General features: G+C 49.1%; 1 protein-coding gene across 3 annotated transcripts in view; it reads left to right on the top strand.

The window, feature by feature from the left end:
* The window catches only part of MAP3K10 (mitogen-activated protein kinase kinase kinase 10), a 165892-nt gene that overhangs the window by 133795 nt on the left and 4213 nt on the right, over window positions 1-27884 (top strand). For 2 of the 3 annotated variants that reach the window (XM_033956249.1, XM_033956248.1), the window contains exon 10: window positions 21480-22127. The exons of the other annotated variant lie outside the window; for it this stretch is intronic. In XM_033956249.1, the coding sequence (XP_033812140.1) occupies window positions 21480-22127 (648 nt within the window). The remainder of the gene's footprint in view (window positions 1-21479; window positions 22128-27884) is intronic. 3 annotated transcript variants of the gene reach the window in all.

Genomic DNA, 27884 nt, shown 5'->3' with positions numbered 1-27884 from the left:
TAATTCTTCGCAGTCCTCTTAGTCCGAGCTCCACTAAATAATTTGGTGTCGCCCGTGAATTTTATTATCTCGCACTTCGTCCCTGTTTCCAGATCATTTATAAATAATTAAATAGCAGCGGCCCAAGCACCGAGCCCTGCGGGACACCACTCGTGACCCTTCTCCAGTCCGAGTAGTGGCCCTTCACTCCTACCCGCCAACCAATTTCTGATCCCTCTATGTATGTCTCCTTCCACCCCATGGTTCTTCAGTTTCCAAAGTAGGTGTTCATGGGGTACCTTGTCAAAGGCTTTTTGGAAGTCTAGGTATATGATGTCTATAGGGTCTCCTCTGTCCATCTGTTTGTTAATTCCTTCGAAGAAGTGCAATAAGATCATTAGGCACAATCTCCCCTTGCAGAATCCATGCTGGCTGGTTATCAGAAGTTTGTTTCTTTCAAAATGTTCATCGATGTTATCTTTTATCAGTGCTTCCGCCATTTTCCCCGGAACCGAAGTCAGACTCACCGGTCTGTAGTTTCCCGGGCCACCTCTTGATACCTTTTTAAAGATGGGCGTAACGTTGACTATCTTCCAATCCTCTGTGATCACTCCTGTTTTCAGGGATAGATTGCAAATTTGCTGCAGTAGTTACGCTATTTCCTCCTTTAGTTCCTTCAGAACCCTTCAGAACCCTTGGATGGATTCCGTTCGGGCCCGGGGATTTGTCAGTTTTTAATTTTTCTATCTGCCTGCGTACATCTTCAAGGCTCACTTCCATGGATGTTAATTTTTCTGCTTGATCTCAACTGAAGATTTGCTCAGGTTCCGGTATGTTGGTTGTGTTTCATTTGTAAATACAGATGAAAAGAACATGTTAAGTTTTTCTGCCACTTCTTTCTCCTCCTTCACCACTCCCTTCCTGTCTCCGTCGTCCAGCGGTCCCACCTCCTCCCTAGCCGGCTGCTTCTCTTTAACATATCTAAAGAACGGTTTGAAATTTTTGCTTCCCTGGCTAACCTCTCTTCATACTCTCTTTTGGCTTTTCGAACCACACGGTGACATTCTTTTTGATACTTCCTGTGCTCTTTCTAGTTCTCCTCAGTTTTGTCCTTTTTCCATTTCCTGAATGAATTTTTCTTATTGCCTATCGCTTCCTTCACTATTTTAGTTATCCACGCCGGGATTTTTGTTTGACTCTTTTTGCACCCCTTTCTGAATCTGGGGATATACAGATTATCCCAGGACAAGCAGGCAGGTATTCTCACTAGTAGGTATTCTCACTAGTGGGTGATGTCATCCGACAGAGCCCCGAAACGGACGTCTCACAAGCATGTCTTGCTTGAAGAAACTCAGAAGTTTCGAGATGCCCGCACCGCGCATGCGCCAGTGCCTTCCCGCCCAATGGTCCGGGCGTGTCTCCTCAGTTCTTTTCTTTCCACAGAGCTGAGAAGTTTTACTTCAATTCTGCGCTGACTAAATTACTGTTTTTTGCCTTCTTTTGCCGCGATTTTGGGTTTATTTTACTCTTTATCATGTGTTTTCTTTGTTTTTATTCTTTAAAAAAAAAAAAAAAAAATTTTCTTCCGGCGAGTCGGCCGGGTCGGCCACGTGGCTCAGGCCCCGCATCTTCGATCTTGCGGCGGAGCTTTTTCGGCCTATTTCCCGGCCAATCACCGGTTTTAAAAAGTGTAGCAAGTGCCAGCGCGCGATTTCGCTGACGGACCCGCATCGACGCTGTCTGCAGTGTCTTGGTCCAGAACATTTCCCAAAATCGTGCCGGCCTTGTTCCACTCTTACAGCGTGGGCGTTTAAGCGGCGCTGTCTCTTGTGGGAGTCGATGTTCAAGATGGAGGCTGCTAAGGAACCTTCGGCTTCGACTTAATCAGCCACTTCGCCTGTCCATGCGAAGCCAGCTGCTACTCCTGCTACTCCGGGCCTTCTGAAGCCAGCTTCGTTCACTCCGGCTTCGGCCCCGAGTTCGGCGCCGGTGTCTGTCCCCGTCTCCTCGGCTCAGGTACTGCCTTCCACCATTCCGCCCGTGGTCATTAAGGTGCCGAAAGCTTCCAAGCAGAAGCACTCGACCACGAAGGATCACGAAGACCGTGCTGGAGGACCCCCTTTCGGTGCGGATCCCTCCATATCGGCTTCGTTGCGGTCCCTCTTGGAAGCTCAGTTTGTCGAGCTCATGCACACTATGGGACCCAGGTTAATTGCCTCCATCCAGGGTGACCTCCCGGTCCCGATTCCGGGGGGTGGACCGCCCCCTCCTCCTCCTCCTCCTCGCCGGTCGGTCTCGCTACTTGGCGAGGAGGAGCGACGTAGGGCGGCCGGTTCCTTGAGGCGGGCTTCCTTCAGCAATATGCCTCCTTTGGAGCCTGTTACGCCTCCACACCAACAGGGCCGGAATCCTCCTGTGGGTGATCGAAGCCCTGGGCATAGCAAGTCTCAGGAAGAGTTCTTCCACACCCCATACCAGGCCTGGGCTGCGTCGCATGACGCATCGTCGGCTCCACCTCTTCGATCTACAGCTTCGAGTCCCATTCACTCGCTGGAAGCTTCGGGAGATCATGCGAAGTATCGTCATTCTCGATCCCCCTCCAGGCACCGTGAGGGGCATCGATCCAGGCATTCATCACGGCACTCCTCGCGCCATTCTGAGGTTTCGCCGCAGAAGAAGCTACCACGTCTGGGGTACTCTTCCTCTGACATGTCTCCCCCGGAGGGTCCAGAGTACGAGGAACCATCGACCTCTTTTTCTCCCTGTCGATCCCAAGTCTCTCTGGATCCTGAGGCCTCGACTTCGTCCAGTCCGTCTCGGAGACCTGTACTGGCAGACCAGTTGTCTTTTTCTTCTTTTCTCCGACAGATGGCTGATGACTTGGATGTTACTTTGGACACTGGGTCTCGATATTCTAAGGAGTATCTCGACACCATGCACTTGCCTCACCCTCCTGTGGAGTCTCTTTGATTGCCTCTCCATAAATTGCTTGACCAGACATTTATGAGATGTTTTGAGACACCTTATTCTATTCCTGCAGTCCCGGGCAAATTGGATGCCCGATACCGCATAGTCCATCACAAGGGGTTCGAGGGCTCTCAACTCTCTCACCAATCCCTACTGGTCGAATCCTCCCTCAAACGTTCTCATCCCTCCCAGGTGTATGCCTCTGTACCACCGGGTCACGAGGGCAGGACGATGGATAAGTTTGGGAGGAGAATCTACCAGAACTTGATGATGGCTTCCCGAGTTCTTAATTATAATTTCTACTTTGCTTCTTATTTGGAGTTCTTCTTGCCTGTACTTCGGAAATTTACTCCCTACATTGATTCTCAGACTCGATTTGAGTTTGAGGAAGTGGTAGCCTCGCTTTCCCAGCTTCGTCTACAGCTTATGCAATCCTCGTACAATGCCTTTGAGCTATCGGCACGTGCTGCTGCCTGTTCCGTGGCATGCATCGGTTGGCATGGCTTCGGACCATTGACATGGACCCGAACCTCCAGGACAGGCTTGCCAATGTGCCTTGTGCGGGAGCAGATCTGTTTGACGAGTCCATCGAGACGGTGACGAAGAAGCTTTCAGACCATGAGAAGTCTTTTCAATCTATCCTTCGGCCTAAGCCTAAGCCTCAACAGTCTCGGCCTTCTAGACCGCCCTTGATTTATCAGCGGCGTTACACTCCGAGGCAGGCTCCGGCTGCAAGGCAGCCAGCGAAGCGGCAGCCTCCTCAGAAGACTCAACAGAAACTTCAACCGCCGGCTGCACCCAAGGCTACTCAGCCTTTTTGACTCCGTACCAGGGAGCATAACCGACCTCGTTCTGCATTCCCCTGTTTTTCCCATCGGGGGTCGCCTCCACCATTTTTTCCATCGATGGGAGGCTATTACCACCGACCTCTGGGTCCTTTCCCTCGTAAAAGAAGGGTACTCTCTTCAATTCCATCGGGTCCCCCCGGACCACCCTCCAAGAGAGTATCCTTCCAACTTGACGCAGACCGCCCTCCTTCTTCAGGAAGCTCAGGCTTTGCTCCGGCTTCGGGCCGTCGAGCCGGTCCCGGTGGACCAGCACGACCGGGGTTTTTACTCCCGGTACTTCCTTGTCCCGAAGAAGACGGGCGATCTGCGACCCATTCTGGACCTTCGAGTCCTCAACAAGTTCTTGGTCAAAGAGAAGTTTTGCATGTTGACCCTTGCTTCTCTCTACCCCCTCCTCGAGCAGAACGACTGGTTATGCTCTCTGGATCTCAAGGAGGCCCACACTCACATTCCTATTCATCCGGCCTCCCACAAGTTCCTCAGGTTTCGGGTGGGACATCTGCATCTGCAGTATCGAGTGCTTCCATTCGGCCTGTCCTCGTCTCCCAGAGTCTTCACAAAGTGTCTGGTGGTGGTGGCTGCTGCACTCTGGATCAAGGGTCTTCAGGTGTTTCCCTACCTCGACGACTGGCTCATCAAGGCCCCCTCAGCTCCAGAGGTCCTTTCGGCGACCCTGATGACAATTTGCTTCCTGCAGAGTTTGGGCTTCGAGATCAACTTCCCCAAATCTCATCTCCAGCCCACCCAGTCTCTTCCCTTCATCGGGGCAGTCCTGGATACCATTCGGCTCCGAGCATTCCTTACTCCTCAGCGCATGGATGCTCTTCTTCATCTCTGCCAATCTGTATCTTCTCGCCAGTCCATCTCGGCGAGACACATGATGGTCCTCCTGGGCCACATGGCCTCTACAGTTCATGTGACGCCTTTTGCCAGACTCCATCTCAGAATTCCTCAGTGGACCCTGGCTTCTCAATGGACTCAGGTGTCAGACCCGTTGACTCGACACATCATGGTCACTCCTGCTCTTCGGCAGTCTCTACTTTGGTGGATGACCTCTTCAAATCTATCCAGAGGTTTGCTGTTTCACACTCCTCCCCACCAGAAGGTCCTCACCACCGATTCTTCGACCTATGCCTGGGGGGCTCATCTGGATGGACTTCGCACTCAGGGATTCTGGACCAGTGCGGACCGACTCCATCAAATCAATCTTCTGGAGCTCAGAGCCATCTTCTATGCTCTTCAAGCTTTTCAACATCTGCTGCACGACATGGTGGTCCTCATTCGCACAGACAACCAGGTCGCCATGTATTATGTAAACAAGCAGGAGGGCACGGAATCGGCCGCCCTCTGCCAGAAAGCTCTCAGAGTCTGGGATTGGGCGGTTCGCCACAACGCCTTCCTCAAAGCTGTATATATTCAGGGGAAGGACAATGTCCTGGCAGACAACTTGAGTCGTCTCCTCCAGCCTCACGAATGGACTCTCCATTCCAACCCCCTTCATCAGATCTTTGCACAATGGGGAACGCCTCAGATAGATCTATTTGCGGCTCCCCACAACTTCAAACTGCCTCTGTTTTGCTCCAGGATCTACACTCCTCATCGCCTCGAGGCAGATGCCTTTCTGCTGGATTGGGGGAATCGCTTCCTGTATGCGTTTCCTCCATTTCCTCTCATTCAAAAGACTCTGGTCAAGTTGAGATCCGACCATGCCACCATGATTCTGATAGCTCCTCGGTGGCCCAGACAACCTTGGTACTCCCTTCTCCTTCAACTCAGCAGCAGGGAGCCGGTGCTGCCTTCACTACTTACTCAACATCAAGGTTCACTGCTTCATCCCAACCTGCAGTCTCTCCACCTGACAGCTTGGTTCCTCTCAGCATGACTCCTCACCAGTTTTCACAGGCGGTGAGGGATGTCTTGGAGGCTTCCAGGAAGCCTGCTACTCGTCAATGCTACTCCCAGAAGTGGACTAGATTTTCTTCCTGGTGTGTTTCCAATTCCAAGGAGCCTCAGCGAGCCTCTCTATTCTCTGTATTGGACTATCTTCTACACCTGTCTCAGTCTGGTCTCAAGTCGACATCTATACGAGTCCACCTGAGTGCTATTGCGGCTTTCCATCAGCCTCTACAAGGGAAACCTCACTCTGCTCATCCTGTGGTTTCCAGGTTTATGAAAGGACTTTTCCATGTCAATCCTCCTCTCAAACCCCCTCCAGTGGTTTGGGATCTCAATGTTGTCCTTTCTCAGCTTATGAAGCCTCCTTTTGAGCCTCTCAACAAGGCTCCACTTAAGTATCTCACCTGGAAGGTGGGTTTTCTGGTGGCCCTCACGTCTGCTCGCAGGGTCAGTGAGCTTCAGGCCTTAGTGGCGGATCCACCTTTCACAGTGTTACATCATGACAAGGTGGTCCTCCGCACTCATCCGAAATTCCTGCCTAAAGTGGTCTCTGAATTTCATCTCAACCAATCCATTGTGCTTCCTGTGTTTTTTCCGAAGCCTCATTCTCATCCTGGAGAATCAGCTCTTCACACTCTGAACTGTAAACGTGCTTTGGCATTCTACTTGGATCGCACCAAACCACACAGAACTGTTCCTCAACTTTTTGTCTCCTTTGATCCAAACAAGTTGGGACGACCTGTATCGAAGCGCACCATCTCCAACTGGATGGCGGCTTGTATCTCTTTCTGCTATGCCCAGGCTGGATTACCATTTCCCTGTAAGGTCACAGCCCATAAGGTCAGAGCAATGGCAGCCTCTGTAGCCTTCCTCAGATCGACACCGATTGAGGAGATTTGTAGGGCTGCCACTTGGTCCTCGGTTCATACATTCACCTCTCATTATTGTCTGGATACTTTCTCCAGAAGGGATGGACAGTTTGGCCAAACAGTGTTACAAAATTTATTCTCCTAAGTTGCCAACTCTCCCACCATCCCATTGAGGTTAGCTTGGAGGTCACCCACTAGTGAGAATACCTGCCTGCTTGTCCTGGGATAAAGCAATGTTACTTACCGTAACAGTTGTTATCCAGGGACAGCAGGCAGCTATTCTCACGTCCCACCCACCTCCCCTGGGTTGGCTTCTCTGCTAGCTACCTGAACTGCGGAGACACGCCCGGACCATCGGGCGGGAAGGCACTGGCACATGCGCGGTGCGGGCATCTCGAAACTTCTGAGTTTCTTCAAGCAAGACATGCTTGTGAGACGTCCGATTCGGGGCTCTGTCAGATGACATCACCCACTAGTGGGAATACCTACTAGTGAGAATACCTACTAGTGAGAATAGCTGCCTGCTGTCCCTGGATAACAACTGTTATGGTAAGTAACATTGCTTTTTGCGCCTCGCTCACCGTATCCTTGAAAAAAGACCAGGCAAGTTCTTCCTTACCACCGTCTGCCATTTCTTCCTTACCATTTCCCTCATTGCTTCGTAGTTTCCTTTCTTAAAGTTGAAAGTTGTCGCTATGGTTCTCTTTCCTTTCGATATTCCTGAGACAGGAGTGAGATGGGGAATGGAAAGCTAATGAGTGAGAGAAGGAGAGAGAAATTTGATATGTAACTGAAAAGTAAAAAAAGGAGAAGGGTGAGAGAAGGTGACATTTGAGTAGACAAAGAGGCAGAAAAGAGTTAAAAAGGAATGATCAGTATGTCAGAAGCAAGTGTAAAGAGGGAATGGAACAAGACAGGAGAAAAGACAAATGGACAGCAGCTGCTTGAAAGAGAATTAGCAGAAGACAGAAAAGAGAAACTGGAACCAACATAATGGAAAAATAAAATTTCCAGACAACTAAGGTATAAACAACCCGTCTTATTTTGAATGTTTTAATTAGAATGTGTTAGCTTTGGGAAATGTACATAGCAGATGTCTTTGTATTGTGTTCAGTAGAAAAGGAAATGCATTTGTATTTTATTTCTCCAGTGTTGCAGTGCATGTCAAATTTAACTTCTTGAGGTTCCCAGTTCAATACTTGTCTACATATTTTATTTCTAATTTGTGGTCCCATGTTCTGTATTTGGTGAGGGTTTGTTGGTGTGATAGTAATAGCAGGTGGGTAGATCGGAGGGGAGGCAAGGAGGCAGGTAGGGGAGAAGGGATCAGGGGCTGACATCCTTGATTTTCTGGGCCTTACCTGCTATGGTTGATGGGAATCCCCAAGCATCACCAGCTGAGGACCTCCTCCAAAGGTGGCAAGAACTACTTTCTACCAATCTCTGCATTTAGAAGTGGCATCCTTGAGCCACTGACAACTAAGCATGCATGATTTGTCAGCATTTGGTGCTCAATAACATTGCTGCTATCTGCCAGCTTTGTAAAAAGGAATTTTCACCACTTTTGGAGGACATCTTTAGCAGACAGAGCTTGGGGGTAGCTTATTAGCTAAAGTATTTATATTTTGAGGTGGAAGTACGATAGGGCAGAGAAAATTTTGTGCTCAGGCTCAATTAAATTTTGCTGTCTGGGTACACTACGGTTACCACATAGCTCCAGAAAAAGGAGGATGAATTGAGACATCTGGGTTTTACTTCCATTGATTTCAGTGGAAGTAAAACTCGGATGTCCTATTTCTGGAGCCATATGGTAACCCTAGGCTACACCACTGGCAATATCACCACAGAGATATTCAAAATTTGTGTAATTGTTACAATGTCTAATTAGTCGCAGAACTGTCTGGTCAGTTTGGAGATATTTCTTTCTTAGTATTGAAAAGGGAAAAGGAATAGGATTTCACAAAAAGTAGACCATGGGGGTTGATAGATGCTGGTTAAATATAGTTTCTGTTTGCCCTGCCAGGCTCTCCATCCTGCCACACCTTCCTGCCCTGTACCTTGTTCCCCACTCTCTCCCACTGTCCTGCAGGCCTCCACTGAGCCTGCCATATGACCTGAGTCACTCCCTGAATGGCCGCTACCAGTTCTCACGAGTCCTGCGAGAACTGGTGGCAGCCATTCAGCAAGCGGCTCAGCGCCGGGCAGGAGCGCAAAAAGCTTACTCCTGCCTGATACACCACTGGACCGCAAGAACTCGCAGAAGCCATTCAGAGGGGCTCTGTGTGGGGCAGGAGTGCGGAAAGCTCGTTCCTGCCTGTTAACTGCTGAACCACCAGGGATTCAAAAGGTATGCAGGGAGGAGGTAGGAGGGAGTTAAAAAAATTTGTCAGAGTCGGCCAGGAGAGGAAACAGGAGGTTTCCCTCCTGTCCCGGCCCATAGGTCATACAGCAGGCCCAGCGGAGGCCTGCAACAAGTCCAGGAGGGGGGCGGGTGGGCACTGACCTGATTATAAGAGACCCCCATTTTTGTGGCCTAAAATTCTCATCTTATATTTGAGTATATACGGTAACTAATATTATACCCCATATTATGCCATGCCATGCCATGCCATAAACTGTTCCAGACAAACTACCGGACATACTCAGGTCTGGCATGCCATATTTACACTTAAATTTCTGACAGAAACTACCTGATTTCTGTTCTTATAACTTGCCATGTTTGATGCATTACCTTGGCGATTGGTTCTCGGATAGACAGGACTATATACCCCCAAAGCCTTGGAAAAGGCGCTGTTTGCTCATTGGCATATTCTTTCATTGCTCCATGTTCCTCAGTCCCTAATTCCTCCCTCTTTTAAATCCAGTTTGCTTCTTAGTTCATTACGGACGATTTGGTCTTTTCTCTTGAAAGCCTGGGGCGGGAACCCTCAGGTTTCTAGATACTTGCCTATTCGGGGCAATTTGTCCTTCCCACCAGGATCGGAGAGCACTAGTTTCGGCTTAACGTTGTTAACTCATATCCTCACTGATACTGGCTCCTTGCTTTCACGGGTGGATCTTCAAGCTCAATGCCCTTTACTGAGTGGGGATTTCTTGGCCTATAACCAACTCCAGCGTTATGTCCACTCTCTGGATTCTGTGAGCTTTTAGCCTCCTACTTGGAAGATGGGTTCACTGTTTCTGGGTTCAATAAAGATCTCCATCAATTGAGGGTGCACATCACCAGAGATGAGTTGCGAACGCGGTGGTGTAGGGATCTGGGTCTCCCTGCGGATGCACTGGACCTTTTGGCTCTGATTCGTAGAATTCCTGAGATTTCTGTTAACGCAGATCTTCGTGAGTGTCAATTTTGGGTTATTCACCGAGCCTATTTTACCCGGAGCCAGCTCTATTATTCCGGCTACATGACTTCCCCTACCTGTCTGAAATGTTCTCAACAACCTCATTCTTTTTATCACGGTTTTCGGTCTTTAGTCCAAAAATCAACCGCTTTTGGAAACTTATTCTGCAGTACAGAAGCCGTATTCTAGATCATGCACTACCGCTATCGGCGGTCGGTTTTTTTTGCTGGACAAATATGAAGCCTTCCGGCTCCCTTCTCATGGTTCCTGTCAGTTTGTGAGAAAAGTAGGGGGGTCTTAGGGAAGAAGGTGATTCTCTCGGTATGGATTAGTCCCACTCCGCCATCATATTGGGCATGGAGAAATAGATTACATGATCTCATGCTCTTGGAACATAGGGCAGCTCATATCAGCGGTAAACGCAAACATCAGTTCCTAAGTGTGTGGGACCCCTATATTAACTCATTGTCTCCACGAGCTAGAAGTGCCATATTAAACTCTTTATAATATTTTTGGCACATGGGGGGTGGAGATGCGAGTTGCCTTTTTCCTTTTTCTTCTTCCCCCCCTTTTTTTTCCCCTTCTTTTTCTTCCTTTTCTTTTGTTTTCCCTGTCTGTGGATTATTGTATTCATTCAGGTTGGGATGGGGGGAGGGGTTAGGTGATGCATCCCCTGGAGGGCTACCAGAGTACAAGCCCTCTAGGCTCTCCCATTGCTTGTTCTTGGGTTGGAGGATGGGTTGGGAGGGTGGGTTGAGCGGGTGGTGTCGCAGGTTGTTTCAGGACTTTTTGTATTTCTGGTTGATCCTAGGTTCCTTTTGTAATTGTCGATTTTTGCTTAAATTGTAAATCAATAAAAATTGTTACACCTTAAATTTCTGCCAGAAATTGATTTTATTTTTCATTTTTATTTAAAGTATTACAGTATTTCTTTGATAATTTTTTCTGGTTGCTTGAGAGTTCCAGTTAACAGAGAGTCTGCTGTACTGCCTTTCTCTCGTTACAATCAAAGCAGTTTACATATTATATACCTGGGGCAATGGAGGGTTAAATGCCTTGTCCAGAGTCAGAAGAAGCTACAGTAGGAATTGAACCCAGGTTTCTCAGGTTGTTGCATGCTTCTACCAAATAGTACTGTTGCATTATAAGGCTATACTAAGGGGTATTCTACAGTGTATTGTGAGCAGCAGCAGAAACACTATGCCTATTGAAAGGAAAATATACTTGGGGTAAAAGGAAGGTAAGAGTGTAGCTGGTTTTAAGAAAGGTTTGGACAAGTTCCTGGAGGAAAAGTCCATAGTCTGTTATTGAGAAAGACATGGGGGAACCCACTGCTTGCCCTGTATTGGTAGCACAGAATGTTGCTACTCCTTGGGTTTTGGCCAGGTACTAGTGACCTGGATTAGCCACCATGAGAATGGCTTACTGGGCTTCATGGATCAATAGGTCTGACCCAGTAAGGCTATTCTTATGTTCTTAAGGGTGAAGAGGGAAGGAGGCAAAAAAGGAGGGCGGGGAAGAGAGTGCTAAGGAGGCAAAAAAGGAGGGAAGGAAAGCAGTGGGGTACCAAGGGGGGGCTTGGGGGCGGTCCGCCCTGGGTGCACACCCCAATGGGATGCACAACTGGCCACCCACCGGGGACTAGGCTGTCACTATACCATCGGGAACAAGCCGGCGCCAAGATCTCCCTGCTTTTCTTCCCCGGGGTCAACCAACTCTCGCCACCCGACATCAATCGCTGTCTGGCTGGCCCGGAACGTCCTCTCCGACGTTAGAATTGACGTCGGACGGCGAGAGTTGGTCGGCCCCGCGGGGAAGAAAAGCAGGGAGAGAGAACTCGGCGCCGGCCTGTTCTCGATGGCTGCAGTGGCAGCCTTTCCCCGGCGATGGTGGCAGCAGCATGTTTCCCAATGGCGGTAGCATGGGGGAGTGCAGGGAGAAAGAAAGAAAAGGGGCAGGGTAAAACAAAGAAAGAAAAAAATGGGGCACGGAGAGAGAGAAAAACAGACATAGAGAAAGAAAGGGGGCATGGAGAGAGAGAGAGAAAGAAAGAAGGGGGCAGGGTGAAAGAAAGAAATGGGGCATGGAGAGAGAGAAAGACAGACATAGAGAAAGAAAAGGGGCATGAAGAGAGAAAGAAAGAAGGGAGCAGGATGAAAGAAAGAAATGGGGCACGGAGAGAGAGAAAGAAAAGGGGCATGGAGAGAGAAAGAAAGAAGGGAGCAGGATGAAAGAAAGAAATGGGGCACGGAGAGAGAGAAAGAGACAGAGAAAGAAAGAAAGGGGGCATAGAGAGAGAAAAGAAGAAGGGGGCAGGATGAAACAAAGAAAACGTTGGGGGAGGGAATGAGGTCTGGAGGAGAGGAAGCATACAGGAGGCTGAAAGAAGGGAAGAAATATTGGATGCACAGTCAGAAGAATAAAGTGCAACCAGAGACTGATGAAACAAAGGTAGGAAAAATGATTTTATTTTCAATTTAGTGATCAAAATGTGTCCGTTTTGAGAATTTATATATGCTGTCTATATTTTGCACTATGGCCCCCTTTTACTAAATCGCAATAGCGGTTTTTAATGCTGGGAGCCTATGAGCGTCGAGAGCAGCGTGGGGCATTCAGCGCAGCTCCCTGCGCTAAAAACCACTATCGCGGTTTAGTAAAAAGGGAGGGGGTATATTTGTCTATTTTTGTATAGTTGTTACTAAGGGTCACGTGATGTGTTGAGCCGAGCGGGACGTGCCTTGCTCGTGCTCCGGGGCCCCAGGTCCCTTTGAACCTGTTCCTGCGATTTTTCTGGCTCGGATCTTAACTGCCCGATCGGGGGAGTACATGGACAGGTCTCCCATTGTGCCTAGCCCGGCCATGAGCAGCAAATCGTGCCGTTCTACAAGAGACAGGGAGACCAGATCGGCGTGGCCGGATTGCAAGATGGCGGCGGGTGACTCCGGTTCCGCGCTCCCCTTGTCGGAGGCTCACATAGCTGCACTGTCTGCCTCGGTCGTGCGGGCCTTGGATTCCCGATTTGACCAACTGTCTGGTCAATTAACATCGTTGGAGACTCTTTTGGGGGAGACCACGCGGCGAACAGGCGAGCTTGAGCACCGGGTCTCACAGGTGGAGGATGCCCACTCTGCTTCCTCTGTGGATCTGGCGGCGATGCAGGCGCAATTAAAGCGGCAAGCGGACAAGCTGGAAGATCTTGAAAACCGCTCAAGACGGGACAACTTGCGCTTGATTGGCCTCCCTGAAGCGGTTCCTGAATCCCGCCTGCTCACTGCTTTGGAGTCCTGGCTCCGGACGGAGTTCCCTCTTCCGGCTGGTGTGGGCCCCTTGCAACTCGATCGGGCGCACCGCCTGGGCCGGCGATTTGATGGCAGTGATCGAGCTCGGGTCACCATCTTTAAGATCCACAACTCAGCCGTGAAGGCTGAGTTGATGAAGCAATACCGACAGAAGAGGAATACGCTTCAGTATGATGGAGTTCCGGTTCGCCTGTTCCAAGATTATTCTCCGGCACTGCAGGAGCGCAGGCGGCGCTTCTCCCGAGTGTGCTCTGCTTTGTTTGATCAGAAGCATCGATTTCAACTTCTCTACCCGGCGCAATTAAAAGTTTGGACTTCTACAGGATGGCAGGTTTTTGCTACCGCAGAGGAGGCACAGAACTACCTGGATTCCCTACCGGGAGAAGCGGGACCCTCATCGGCCACCTGAGTTCTGTAGCAGAATTGTTGATTGGTGCTATTCTCCCACATTTGAGTGGCTCTACTCTGTTTGGGCCATTGTTAGCCCTTTGAGCATTGCTCCAGATTGCTTTCTTTTGGCCTTTTGGCCTCTTGGACTTTGACTATTCCTTTTCACCCAGAGTTTGGGCTGGTTTCTGGCCCATTCTTGTTATATTTTCTGTTTTTACTGTAACTGGTCATTCTGGAGGTGTGTGCCTGGATTTGCTGTTTTGTACTTTTCCTGTTTCTATTTAGGGCATTTTTAGGTGTCCTTGGTAGGTGTGGATGTTCTTAAAGGGTTATATGGGTATTGTGTACATGGGGGGGAGTTGGTTTCCTGCCTGAGTCGGGGGTTTGTTTCTTTTGGCGGGTGGGCGTATGTTTGTGGGAGCTACGTTTGTTTGGGGCGGACATGTGTGTGTATTGCTGGGCATGAGTGCTGGGGGGGGAGTATTTGTGTGCCTGGGGGTTGGTGTTTGTTCACTTTTAGCATTGTGCCAGTGGGGTTGACTGTATTATGATTGTTTGGATTACACGCCCCTTGGGAGGCTTCTTGGTGATCCTTTAGGCCAGCTGGCATTGGACTGTGTTACTCCCCGGGTTTGGGGGTTATTTTGTTTTTTCGCTTCGCTCTCCTATGGCTCCTTCGGAGTGTGTGATGGATGGATGGGATGTTCTGCTTGTCTAGGATGGGGATGGGTTTGAGGGATTTGGGGCCCTACCTGCATCTTTGTGACTCTATCTTTGTTCCACGTGTGTGGGACGAGGGTTTCATTCTGGAAGGGTTCTTGGAGGGTTTGTTTCTGGGGGGTGGGGGGGTTTGGGGAACGGGGGGTGGGTTGGGGAGGGTGGGGGGTCCTCCTTCACAGGGTTTGCCTCAATTTTGCTGTGCTCTTTTGCTCCATATTTGTTGCATTGTTCTTCTTTGGTGGTCACTGCTACTCTGGGGGGGGGCTGGGCCCTTGGGGTAGTTTTCTTTTGGATTCCTTTTTCTTTTCTTGCATCTTTCCTGCCTTTCCGCTGTGAGTACCCCTTTTAGAATTACATCTTGGAATGTAGGGGGGATTACGTCGCCTGTTAAGAGATCCAAAATACTTGCAGCTCTACAGCGTTGTCACTCAGATATTGCATGTCTACAAGAAACTAGACTAACCGATGCTGAACATCTTAAGTTGCGTCGGTCCTGGGTGGGAGAGGTGTATTTTGCTTCCTCATCGGGCCGTCATGGGGGCATTGCTGTGTTGGTCCGCAAGTCTTCTCCCATTGGTGTCCAGGTTCTGGATAAGGAGTCCGACGGCAGATCCCTGCTCTTACGTCTTACCTTGGGTGGGCGCTCATATCTTTTGTTAGTGGTTTATGGCCCCAATTCTGGTGAATCAGCCTTCTTGCAGCGGTTGCTCCAACTTTGTTCTCGTTTCCCTGGTGATCCTCTATTTCTCCTGGGAGATTTTAACTTGGTCATGGCTCCTGATCAGGATAAATCCGGATCTCCTGTTTCTTCCTTGGGTTCTAAGGGTCACCTTCTTTCAGATTTTTGTGACTCTCTTTCGGTTGTAGACCCTTGGCGTCTCCTGCACCCTGAAGTCTGCGATTACACTCATCTTTCTCGTGCCCATGGCTCTTGGTCTCGTTTGGATTATATCTTCTTGTCTTCCTCTTTGTTTCCTTCCGTTCAATCGGCTGAGATAGGACCTCTGTCTATATCGGATCATGCCCCTATATGGATAGATGTTTTCTTGGATTCTTCATACCTCCGAGCGTCGTTCTGGCGGTTTCCCTTCTATCTTGCACAGGACACGGAATTTCGTACCTTTTTGCAGGCCCAATGGGATGACTATTCCGCGAATAATGCTTCCCACTTGGATGATCCTATTTTGTTTTGGGAGGCTGGGAAGACGGTGATTCGGGGTCATATCATTTCATTTCTGTGTGCCCGTTCCAGGCGTATTAATCAGGGGATTGTTACTCTCGAACGGGCCTTGCGTTTGGCGAAGCGGTCCTTTTCTCTTCACCCTTCCCAGGAGACTCGTGACTGTTATCTGTCTACCCAGGTGGCCTTGAACTCCCTTCTTCATTCTCGTTTTCAAAAATGTAAAGCTTTTTACCAACATCGTTTTCATCGCTATGGGAATAAACCCGGCCGCCTTATGGCTCGTTTGGTTAACGCTAAGACTGGGAGGAAACCAATTTTGACTTTACGGACCAAGGGTGGTGGAGTGGTGTCCCAGACTTCTGAAATCTCCGGGGTTTTATTTGACTTTTTTCGTCGGTTATATGACGCTTCGGAAGATGCTTCTTTGGAGATGGTGACAGACTATCTTCACTCTTCTGGGCTCCCTCGTTTGTCGGAGGCTTCGGTTTCTTCGCTTAATAGTCCGTTCCGGGCAGCTGAATTGGAATCAGCTATTAAATCGCTCCGCTCTGATCGGGCGCCTGGCCCAGATGGGTTCTCGGGTGACTTCTATCGGATCCTTTCTCCTTCTCTTTCTGGACCTTTGTTGGCATATTTTAATGAAGCTGTTGCCCGGGGTTCCTTTCCGCGCTTTGCGAATGAGGCACTTATTACCTTACTCTTGAAGCCGGGTAAAGAAGCGGACTTGCCTGGGTCCTACCGCCCCATTTCTTTAATAAACGTTGACCTCAAGCTCTTTGCACGCATGCTGGCTGATCGTCTTGCTCCTCATTTACCACAGCTTATACATGAGGATCAGGTTGGCTTTGTTAGGGGCCGTCAGTCTGTACACAATGTCCGTAAGGTCCTTTTCGCTCTTGCCCAGTGCCAATCTCGCCAAATTCCGACCTTATTTGTTAGCCTAGATGCCTCCAAGGCGTTTGATAGTATTCATTGGTCGTTTATGTTTCGTACCTTGGAGTATGTGGGGCTCGGGGGATTCTTTTTAGATGCCGTAAGTTCCCTTTACTCTAATCCGCATGCTTCTTTGCTGGTTAATGGGACCCGCTCGGATTCTTTCCCTATTCTTCGTGGAACCCGACAGGGTTGCCCTCTTTCCCCTCTTCTGTTTCTTCTTTCTTTGGAACCCTTGTTATGCACTCTTCGGGGATTCGCGGAAGTTCGAGGTCTCTCAGTTGGCGACTTTGAACTTAAGACTCTGGCGTATGCAGATGATCTGTTCTTAATTCTTACCCATCCTGAAGATTCTCTCCCGGCAGCTCTGGATCTCATTTCTGAATTTGGGTTTTATTCAGGGCTGTCTCTTAATTTGGATAAATCCATGGCCTTACCTTTTCCGCCGGATTTACGCACTTCCTGGAGGGGTGCGTTCCCTCTCCGTTGGGCTGATTCCACTTTACGGTATTTAGGGGTTACGATTCCGTTAGATTTATCTGATTTGTACAGGTTAAATGTCACGCCGCTGTTTCAAGCTTTACACAATAAGTTGCACCTCTGGGAATCTCTTCCTTTCTCGCTTTTGGGCCGGGTACACTTGTATAATATGCTCTTAGTTCCCTGTTGGCTTTATGTTTTTCAGGTCCTTCCCCTTTATTTGACTTATCGTGATGAGCGAAGAATAGAGCGCCTAGTACAGAAATTTCTTTGGGCTGGTAAGAGACCACGTTTGTCTTATAAGCGGGCGGCGACTCCCTGGTATAGAGGGGGTTTGGGCTTATTGAATCTTCGTTATTTGACGATTGGTTGTGGCATGCGACATATTAATGACCTCTTTCGGGGTACTTCAGCTTTCACTAACACTTCTCTAGAACTTTCTTGTTTTTCTTCTGCTCACTTTAGTGCCTATCTGCATTCTGTCCCTTCTCTTCTACCTGAATCTCTTTCTATGAAAGTATTGCATCGACCCTTGAAGAAGGTTTGGCGTTGGGTCTGTAAATTTCACACTCTTTCTTCCTCTGTCTCTCCCTTTCTACCTCTTCGCTTTAATGGTTCTTTTCTGCCTGGGATTGATGGGCCGAGTTTTGTTCGGTGGGAAGCAAAGGGCATTCACTATCTATTTCATTTGGTTAATGATGATGGTACACCTAAATCTTTTGCTCAATTGCGAACAGAATTTGATATTCCCCCTTCCGATTTTTTTGCTTACATGCAAATCCATCATTACATTTCTTCCTTACCTCCTAGTTCCTTACAAGCCTCATGCCAGGAGTCGTTGTCTACGGCCTTTACCATTGGTTCGCAGGAGCCGGTCCCTCTCAAGTTCCATCGTCGCCACTTGAAAGATGAATGCCCTTTGTTTGACCATTCTCGGCTGCAAGATGCTTGGTCTTGCGATCTTGCTGTAGACTTGCCTTCGGACATACTCCTGCAGGCTGTCCGACGTCTGCCAGCATTTCGAAAATATACCACCTTTTGGGAGCAACATTTTAAATTGATTTTTCGTTTATTTATCTCTCCTAAAAGAGCTTATTTGGCTCATTTTCGTTTAAACCGCTGCCTGCCTTCGTTGTCAGGCTCCGGAAGCCAGTTTGGGACACATGTTTTGGACGTGTCCTTAGGTACAGCATTTTTGGACTGCTATCTTTGCTTTTGTTGAGACTCTTTGGCATGTTACCATCCGCAGTTCCCCTTTGCTTTTGTTTGGGACTATTCCTCACTACTTTCCACGTTCCAAAGGGGTTGCAGCTTTCCTCAAGTGGTCTATCCTGATTGCTTTGAAATGTATCTTGCTGAAATGGCTGGAAGTTGAAGCTCCGGACTATTCCCTTTGGAGGAGCCGCATGATTGCTCTCTTGATGTGGGAGCGACGGGATGTGGCTGATTTGTCCTCTCGTCAGGGCCGCCTTTTTCAGACTACTTGGGAACCCTTCTGGACTACTTTGACCCCTCTGGCTCGTAGCCGGATACTTAATTGATGCTTTTTGTACTGCTAATTCTTTGCTTACTTTTGTGTGGAGTTTGTTCTTTGTTTATTTTTGGTAATTGGAAGGAGGACCCAGGGGTGGGATTGGGTGGGGGAGGGGTGGCTTGGGTTGGGTGGGGGAGGGGTGGCTTGGGTTGGGTGGTGGGGAGGGAGGCTATTTGGGGGGAATACTTCAAACTCTTTTGAGCTGGTTTTGCTCTTGTTGTGGCATTCTGTTGTCTTTCATGATTGCTCAATAAAATATATTTGAACATAGTTGTTACTAAGGTGACAATGCCTTGACCTCTTTGAAAACCCGCGGAATATAAATGATAATTAACATTTTCTCTGCGTACAGTGTGCTTTGTGTTTTCAAAATTTTATTGTTGGTAGATCATTTTGGCTTGGCCACGAAGGTAAGGGGGAGGGAGGGAGGGGAGCTGCTGAAAGACATCTAGTAATACTTACAGGCTTGACTGTGCAGGGAATTATTTTTGTAAAATCATGTTTTGTTATGTGAATGACATCATTTAAACTTTAATTTCTATGAATGAATAGAATGAAAATGATATAAAATTACTTGCATGTTTTTATGTGCGTGCGCTTAAGGAAAGTGGAGAGAGAGTGGACTGAGGATGCTGAAGGGAAATGGGGAAGAGAGAGTGGGGAGAAGACACTGATTTATAAATTGACAATTGTACAGAATATTGTTTCTTTTTATACTTTAATACTAGTCTTTAAGCCCGTTACATTAACGGGTGCTAGAATAGATGTGTCTGTCTGTGTTTCTTTATCTCTCTCTCCTTGGCCGCTGTCTGTATCCTTCTGTCTCCCCCTCCCCCTGAGCAAAGCTGTCTGCCCCCAGCACCCACCTCCCCCCCAAATGTCTCTCCATGGCCCTCTTCTGTCTTCCCCCCCAGAGCAAAGCTGTCTGTCCCCTTTCCCTATGTCTCCATGGCCCCTTCTGTCTCCCCCCAGCACACCCCTCCCCCCAAAAGCAGCCCCCTATCCCTCTCCCTGTCTCTCCATGGCCCCTTCTGTCTTCCCCCCAGAGCAAAGCTGTTTGCCCCAAGCACACCCCTCCCCCCAAAGCAGCCCCCTTTCCCTCTCCCGCTGACTCTCTCTGGCCCCCATTCTCTGTCTGTCTTTCTGTCCCTCTCCCTGGCCCTGTGTCTTTCTTTCTTTCTGTCTCCCTCCCTCCCGCTGTCTGTCTGTCATTTTTCCCCATTTCCCTGTGCAGCAGCATTTCCATCCCACTTCCCTATGCAGCAGCAACACCATTTCCCTCCTATCCCCTCTTTCCTGTGTAGAAGCAGTAGCAGCATTTTCTCCCACTCCCCCTTTCCCTTTTCTTACCTTATCTTCCCTGCTCCGTTCGGCCCCTCCCCCTTCTTTTACTGCCGTTGTCGATCCGGCCTGCTCCTGACCCTCCCACTGCCGACAAACCTCGGGACTCCAGCCGCGTAAGCAGCACTTTAAACACGCTGCTTCGCGGCCTTTTACTGGCGATTTCCTCTGCCGCGTCTGTCTCCGATGATGTCATCAGAGACGCGGCAGAGGAAATCGGCAGAGAAGGGCGCGAAACAGTGTGTTTATAGTGTTGCCTACGCCGCTGGAGCCGGGAGGCGACGGAGAGGGCAGGGGGTGCTAGCGGCCGGCAGCGGTGGAGAGCAGGGCGCGTGAGGCCAGACCGTAAGCCGCGCATGCGCACTTCCTATGTGTGCTACAGCTCACGGAAAATGGACGCACGCATAGGAAGTGTGCATGCGCAGCTTACCATTTTATTATATTAGATAATAAGTTCAATATAAAACAATTCAAGGCTTGTGTGGATGGAATCAGGTGGTTTGCGGGGATGGGGACCGAGCTTACGGGGATTAGTCCAATAAAATGGTATTTTCTTATTTCTCATTATTTGTTTTATTTTTATTTGTTAATTTGTAAAGTGGTGATTGTTATGTATCAGTTTTTTCAAATTTACATCTACTATCTTTATATTTTGCACAGTATTAGAAGACATGTATTACTGTTTTTGTGGTGTTATGATATTGTGGTGTTGCATTGTATGCAGAGTCTGGTTTCTTGGCGGTTCAGTTTAACTTTTGTCTACATATTTCAATTTTTAGTTTGTGATTATTCCATATTGGGCGAGGGTGTATCTCTGTTCTGTGTGTATGAAAAGAACATAGTTTTTCAGTTGGCATTGACTGCAGGATCAATTGACTGTGCGGGAACTAGCTTGTTTAGTTTTACAATGTATGTGTTGGTGTTCTCTGCAGTGTTTAAGATGCTTCCTTTTCCTAGGTACACTCTTGTTGTGCGATATGTGGATTGTTACTAAAAATCATATTTTTCATATAGATGGGGGGGTGTCAAAAAATGATAGGCCCCAGGTGTCACATATGCTAGGTACGTCACTGCGGGGAAGAGAGGGTTAAGGAGGCAAAAAAGGAGGGGGAAAGAGAGGGCTAAGGAAAGAAAAAGGAATATACAGGAAAGCCCAAAATGGGAAAAGTAGAGGGAGAAAAACGTGAGGACACTGGCTGTATCAAAGCAGTGGGGTCAAACAGGCAGGGACAAAATACCATTTTGAGCAAATGCCATTCATAACAATTAAAAACCTTGTTATTTGTTAAGGCTTTTTATTAGCATATTATTGGGAAGGCTTTGTTAGCAAAAACAGTATCATCAAACCTTGTCCTTAAAAGAATATGCTATGTTTGTATGTATCGAAACTATCATTGTTATCTGCTTAGTTATTAAGCAGAGAAGAAATTTTGAAAATAAAATAAAATAAAACACCAGGGTTAAAAATGTGGGGGTTGGATCGTTGGGGGGGGTCAAAAAGTACTGTTCTCTTGCTATGTGGCTTCAGTGGCTCATGTTCAGCATCTCTATAATTCTTATATTGGTCTGAGGAGAGAGATCATAGCCTGTCAGATATCCAGCTGTCCAAAGGGATATATATTACATCAGCCAGAAGGCAGATTGCCATCACTACTTTAGGTCTTAATGTCCTTTTCTTTTGTGTGGAATTTCTTGGCAGAGGAATATATTGACGTCGAGGGCAGCACACCCTATTCGCCCTGTTCCACTCAGTCCTACCTCTCTCTGCCTCTCCAGAACCAGTCCAGCTTTGATGACCCAGGGCATGTGGCTGCCTCCACAGGTACCTTTGCCGAAGGTACCAGACGCTGCTCACTGCGCAGAAAATGCGAGTTGGCACTGCTGGGTTGTGCCTCAATTCTTGCCTCCGTAGCTCTGGGTGGAGGCAGTGGTGACTTGCTGGAGCTGGGCCGGGCACAGGCACAACAGGAGGAAAGAAAGAAGAGGGAGGGGCTATTCCAGCGGGCAGGCCGGCTCCGACGTAGCACTAGCCCAGAACCCACCAGTTCTGTCACTCTCCTGTCCCTGTCGTCCATCTCCGACTGTAACTCTACAAAGTCTCTGATTCCTTCTGACAGCGATGAGGGGACTGAGGGAGCCCGCACTAACCCCCTGGTGGACTTCAAAGCCGAGAGCTTCAAGAGGGATCCCCGACAGTCCCTCACGCCCACCCATGTTAGTGCAGCCATGGCAACAACAGCGACACGTGGTCACCGGCGCACCCCTTCTGACGGTGCCCTCCGGCAGCTAAACCTGGCTCTCCAGCAGACCCCAACTAATGGTAGCACACAGACGCTGGCAGTCTCAGGTAAATGCTTTTATGCTTATGTTTAAGTTTAATGATTAAAAAAATTTACTGCACTGATCCTTTGCACAGGAGCAAGGTGGAATGAGCAGAAGTACAAAATGTACCAGCTGCCTTGTTTGATTCTAAATATTAATAGTTAGTGCTACTTTGAAGCCTTAAAGTCTGGCTTTACTGGTTGCAGGCTTCAAACCTGAGCTCATTTTGAGCAAATGCCATTCTTAACAAGGGTAATTTGATAACAAATTGATTAGATTTGTAGAGTAAGCAGGTGCCTATTCGTCACCTGTGTGTCTTTATAAAATAACTAGTGTTTAAGCCCATTACATTAAAGGGTGCTAGAATATATGTCTTATCTGTCTTTCTTTCTTTCTTACTTTCTGTGTCTCTCCCTGCCCTGTCTCTCTTCCTTTCTTTCTTTCTCCCTCCCGCTGTCTGTCCTTCTTTCTTTCTGGTTCTCTCTCTGGCACCTGTCTGTCTGCCTTTCTTTCTTTTTTTCTGTCTCTCTCCCTGCCTGCTGTCTTTCGGTGCGTCTGTCTTTCGTTCTAATGCGCTGCCTGCCTGCCTGTCTTTCTGTCTCTCCATGGCCCCCTTCTATCTCCCCTCCCCCAAAGCAAACCAAGATTGCTCCCAGGCCCCCTTTCCCTCTCCGTCCCCTCCACTTCCCTGTGCAGCAGCAGCATTTCCCTCCCACCCTTCCCTGTGCAGCAAAATCATTTCCCCCCCCCACACACACTACCCTGTGCAGCAGCAGCATTTCCAGGCCTTCCCTGTGCAGAAGCAGCATTTCCACACACACACACACACACACACACACACACTTCCCTATGCAGAAGCAGCATTTCCCACCCTTCCCTTTGCAGCAGCAGCATTTACCCCCCCCACACACACACACACTTCCCTGTGCAGCAGCAGCATTTCCCGGCCTTTCCTGTGCAGCAGCAGCAGCATTTCCTGGCCTTCCCTGTGCAGCAGCAGCATTTCTCGCCGCCCCCTTCCCAGCCGCCACATTGAAATTGAGAGAAAAGCGCTTCACCACGCTACCGCTGGCTTCGGCGTCTTCTCTCCACTGCGGCCAACCCTAGCGGAAACAGGAAGTAGTCAAAGAGGGCGGGCCGCAGTGGACAGAAGACGGCGAAGCCAGCATTAGTGCGGTGCAGCGCTTTTCTCTTAATTGAAACATGGGTGAGCCGGCGAGAAGGAAGAGGCTTTGGCGGTTGTGGTTTTGGCGGTGAGTGAGGGCGGGAGGGGGGGGAGTCGCCGGCTGTGCTGTGTTTCTCCGCTTTGGCCGCCACATCCGCATTCCTGCTGACCACGGACCTACTGATCAGAGATCAGAGATCACGGAAGCATGCAGGTAAGTGCACAAGCGCAGCTAGGGTTTTATTATATAGGATAGGGATATTGCCCCCTGAACTGTGTCTTTTTGATAAAGTGGTGGCACAGCTTTTTATTTACAAAGGGCCAGATTCTGTAAGAAGTGCCTAAATCGACACCTTCCTTACCCCTCCCCCCTCTTTTATAAAAAACGTAGCGTGGGTTTTAGTGCCAGCCACAGTGGTAACAGCTCCAACGCTCATAGGAATTCTACGAGTGTCAAAGCTGTTACCGCCTCGGCCGGCGCTAAAAACCGCACTATGGTTTTGTAAAAGGTGGGGTTAATTAACTAATCGAGCTTTAACAGGGTCATAATTGGGGGAAAATAATCAATTGGCCTATAATACGTAGGTGCCTATTGCATGGCCTAAATGGGTACACCTTCAATAGTGTGCAGGATTATTGCGCTCCAACAATTCCGGTCCGTCAAATGCGTGTACCGACAAGTGCGCGCATGAAGGGAGTGGGGTTTTTGTGGTGAAATTGTAAGTGTAGTGTGGGTGGGGGGGGTCGGCAATGTTGAAATTGAGACTGCGTCGGCATCCCCCGAATGAGAGCGTGATTGTAGAGGGGGAAGGTTCTCCTCCCTGAGAGCGGGAGGAGCCGGGTGGAAGAGCGGGAGGGGAGTGCGACATTTAAGTTTACTGGGGGGGGGGGGGGGTTCCCCCACACACACACCCTAAACAGGAACGCGAGGAGTTGTAAGTTTAGTGGGGGGGGGTTTCTGCCCCCCCCATCCTCTCAAAGCGCAAACGGGAAGGCCTCAGAGTGGTGGTGCAAATTGCGCACAAATGTTGAAGCGTGATTGTCAGCGCACCAATGTCCGGCATACTTTTGATGAGTTGCTGCCTAAATGGGTGTGTTTGGGGGTGAAGACAGGTGCCGCTAGGCGCAATTCTCAAAAGAATTACCGTATTTTCACGCAAATAACGCGCACCCGTATAAAACGCGCACACGGGTATAGCGCGCAGAAATCACGATGATATGTACAAAAACTTTGGTATACCGCGCTCACGGGTATACCGCGCATGCTGCCCGACGCTCCTTTCGCCCGCCCTGACTTTCCGTGCGCTGTCCCGACTCTCCGTTCACCCCCCCTGACTTCCGTGCACTGTCCCCCCTTGAAGGTCTGTCCCCATCCTGAAAGCCTGATGCCCCCCCCGACGTCCGATACATCCCTCCCCCCGAAGGACCGCCGACTCCCCAACAATATCGGGCCAGGAGGGAGCCCAAATCCTCCTGGCCACGGCGACCCCCTAACCCCACCCTGCACTACATTACGGGCAGGAGGGATCCCAGGCCCTCCTGCCCTCGACGCAACCCCCCCTCCCCCCAACGACCGCCCCCCCCAAGAACCTCCGACCGCCCCCCCAGCCGACCCGCGACCCCCCTGGCGACCCCCACGACCCCCCCACCCCCTTCCCCGTACCTTTGGTAGTTGGGCCAGAAGGGAGCCCAAACCCTCCTGGCCACGGCGACCCCCTAACCCCACCCCGCACTACATTACGGGCAGGAGGGATCCCAGGCCCTCCTGCCCTCGACGCAAACCCCCCTCCCCCCCAACGACCGCCCCCCCCAAGAACCTCCGACCGCCCCCCCAGCCGACCCGCGACCCCCCTGGCGACCCCCCCACCCCCCTTCCCCGTACCTTTGGTAGTTGGCCGGACAGACGGGAGCCAAACCCGCCTGTCCGGCAGGCAGCCAACGAAGGAATGAGGCCGGATTGGCCCATCCATCCTAAAGCTCCGCCTACTGGTGGGGCCTAAGGCGCGTGGGCCAATCAGAATAGGCCCTGGAGCCTTAGGTCCCACCTGGGGGCGCGGCCTGAGGCACATGGTCGGGTTGGGCCCATGTGCCTCAGGCCGCGCCCCCAGGTGGGACCTAAGGCTCCAGGGCCTATTCTGATTGGCCCACGCGCCTTAGGCCCCACCAGTAGGCGGAGCTTTAGGATGGATGGGCCAATCCGGCCTCATTCCTTCGTTGGCTGCCTGCCGGACAGGCGGGTTTGGCTCCCGTCTGTCCGGCCAACTACCAAAGGTACGGGGAAGGGGGGTGGGGGGGTCGTGGGGGTCGCCAGGGGGATCGCGGGTCGGCTGGGGGGCGGTCGGAGGTTCTTGGGGGGGGGCGGTCGTTGGGGGGGGAGGGGGGTTTGCGTCGAGGGCAGGAGGGCCTGGGATCCCTCCTGCCCGTAATGTAGTGCGGGGTGGGGTTAGGGGGGTCGCCGTGGCCAGGAGGGTTTGGGCTCCCTTCTGGCCCGATATTGTCGGGAAGTCGGCGGTCCTTCGGGGTGGGGGTGCGAGTGGTCCTGCCGGGGGGGGGGATGTATCGGACGTCGGGGAGTCGGCCGGGCAAGAGGGCTTGGGCTCCCTCTTGCTCCGATCGTGGATGCGGGTGCGGGTGGGAGCGCGTGCGAGCGGTCGTTCGGGGTGGGGGTGTGAGCGGTCCTGCTGGGGGGGTGAATCGGGCGTCGGGCGGGGTGGGAACTATGTTTTAAAACTTTTGTATACCGCGCTCACGCATATAACGCGCGAGGGGTATGCGCGGTAGGTAAAAACGCGTATAACGCGCGCGTTATATGCGTGAAAATACGGTATATTACCGGCACCTACATTTTGTGATAAGTGCTTTAAGGTGTAATTCTGTAAACAGCACCTAGGCGTGATTGACACACCACCAGCACCCTTTTTCACGTTGTCATTTACAGAATCTGGCCCAAAAGAATCTGTAGATTGTTGCAAAAAAAGAAAAAAGTGCCTTTTAGCTAGGAAATGTGTGCTTGGAAATCTCCAGACACTTCCTTCATTTTATCAGTGGAAAAATGAGCTTTATTATTTATTAAGAATGCAGTAACTTGATGCAAAAAATGGCATCCTTAGAATGTGTATAAACTAAATATAATCAACCCAAGTGGTCAAAATATCGCTTACTCATATACAAAGTAATTACCACTTAATATGAAAAATACACTGTGTAGGTATCATAATCCTATTAAGGAAACCGGGCCTCAGATTCGGAGCATACGCAAAGTCCTATCATGGACTAGACCAGTGGTTCCCAACCCTGTCCTGGAGGAACACCAGGCCAATTGGGTTTTCAGGCTAGCCCTAATGAATATGCATGAAGCAAATTTGCATGCCTATCACTTCCATCATATGCAAATCTCTCTCATGCATATTCATTAGGGCTAGCCTGAAAACCCGATTGGCCTGGTGTTCCTCCAGGACAGGGTTGGGAATCACTGGACTAGACGGTCAGCGTATTCTTACAGCTCCATACTCCAGTTGTAGGCCAAATAACTTAAATTTGATTTTTTGATACTTTTCTTAAGTGAAGCTTAAATATTGTGATTAAAAGTCCAAAACTTTTAAAAGTGAAACTTAAATACTATACTAAAATTCAATCGTATAAAGTTTAAGATTGAACCATATACAAAGTGTATTATTTATTTAATAGGCAGCTGAGTTACTTATCTCAAGCAGTTTTTCTTTATGGCTTTCACATCCGATTCTTTATTTAGTATTTTTTCCCAGATAGTAAGTGATATGTATACCAAGTATGGTTGAAATCTCTCCATGCGTTTCAGAGTTATGCTGGAACATACATACATACATACAATATTGCAAAAGGTGAAGTGGGAAAATATAAATAAAGTAGTGCAAAAAATCTCCACTTAAAGATAGCTGAAAGTCTGCTCAAATGGAAGAAAAAGCCTCAGGTTTTATTGGCAGAGCTCAAGCTCAAACCACCACCTCCACATCATTGGCCAGAAAACTGGTATCACATGTGAAACTCAGTCACTAACTGGTGGGACTGGCTCTGCTCACCCTGACCACTACAGATGATGGAGAATTATTAGATTGGATTTATTGTTTGATAGACTTCTTAATACAGAAGTTTTAAAGTGGTGTTCAATAAAATAAACAATATACAAAACAGAATTAATAAAAATAAAACAATCATAATATAAAATACAAATTACCCAATTCAACAGTACTCATATGGCCTCAATCCAGCTTAACAAAAATCGGTTTCAAAGATCCAAATCTTCATCACTTTGCAAAAACACAAATAAGATTACATTGTTGATAATACCAGGTAGTCGGTTCCACAAGAAAGGTCCGAAATAGCTAAAGGCTATCTTCCTTGTGAAGATTAATTTAACCATCTGAAGTGTAGGAAGCTGTAATAAACAGCACTGAGAAGAACAAAAAAAAAAGAAAGCACTGATGTTCCTGTTTAATTAACAAGTCAGAAAGATATTCAAGAGTGTTCAGACAAAGGGCTATATTCATTAAGCAAACCGATCATGTACCGATCGGTTTGCGACCACTTAACTATCAAATTTCCCTCTGGCCTGATTCACTTACTTATCCTGCGATCCGC

The sequence above is a fragment of the Geotrypetes seraphini genome, chromosome 8 (assembly GCF_902459505.1).
Source record: "Geotrypetes seraphini chromosome 8, aGeoSer1.1, whole genome shotgun sequence".
Lineage (NCBI taxonomy): Eukaryota > Metazoa > Chordata > Amphibia > Gymnophiona > Dermophiidae > Geotrypetes > Geotrypetes seraphini.
Note: the sequence above shows the minus strand (reverse complement) of the source record. Positions and strands in the feature narration are given on the sequence as shown.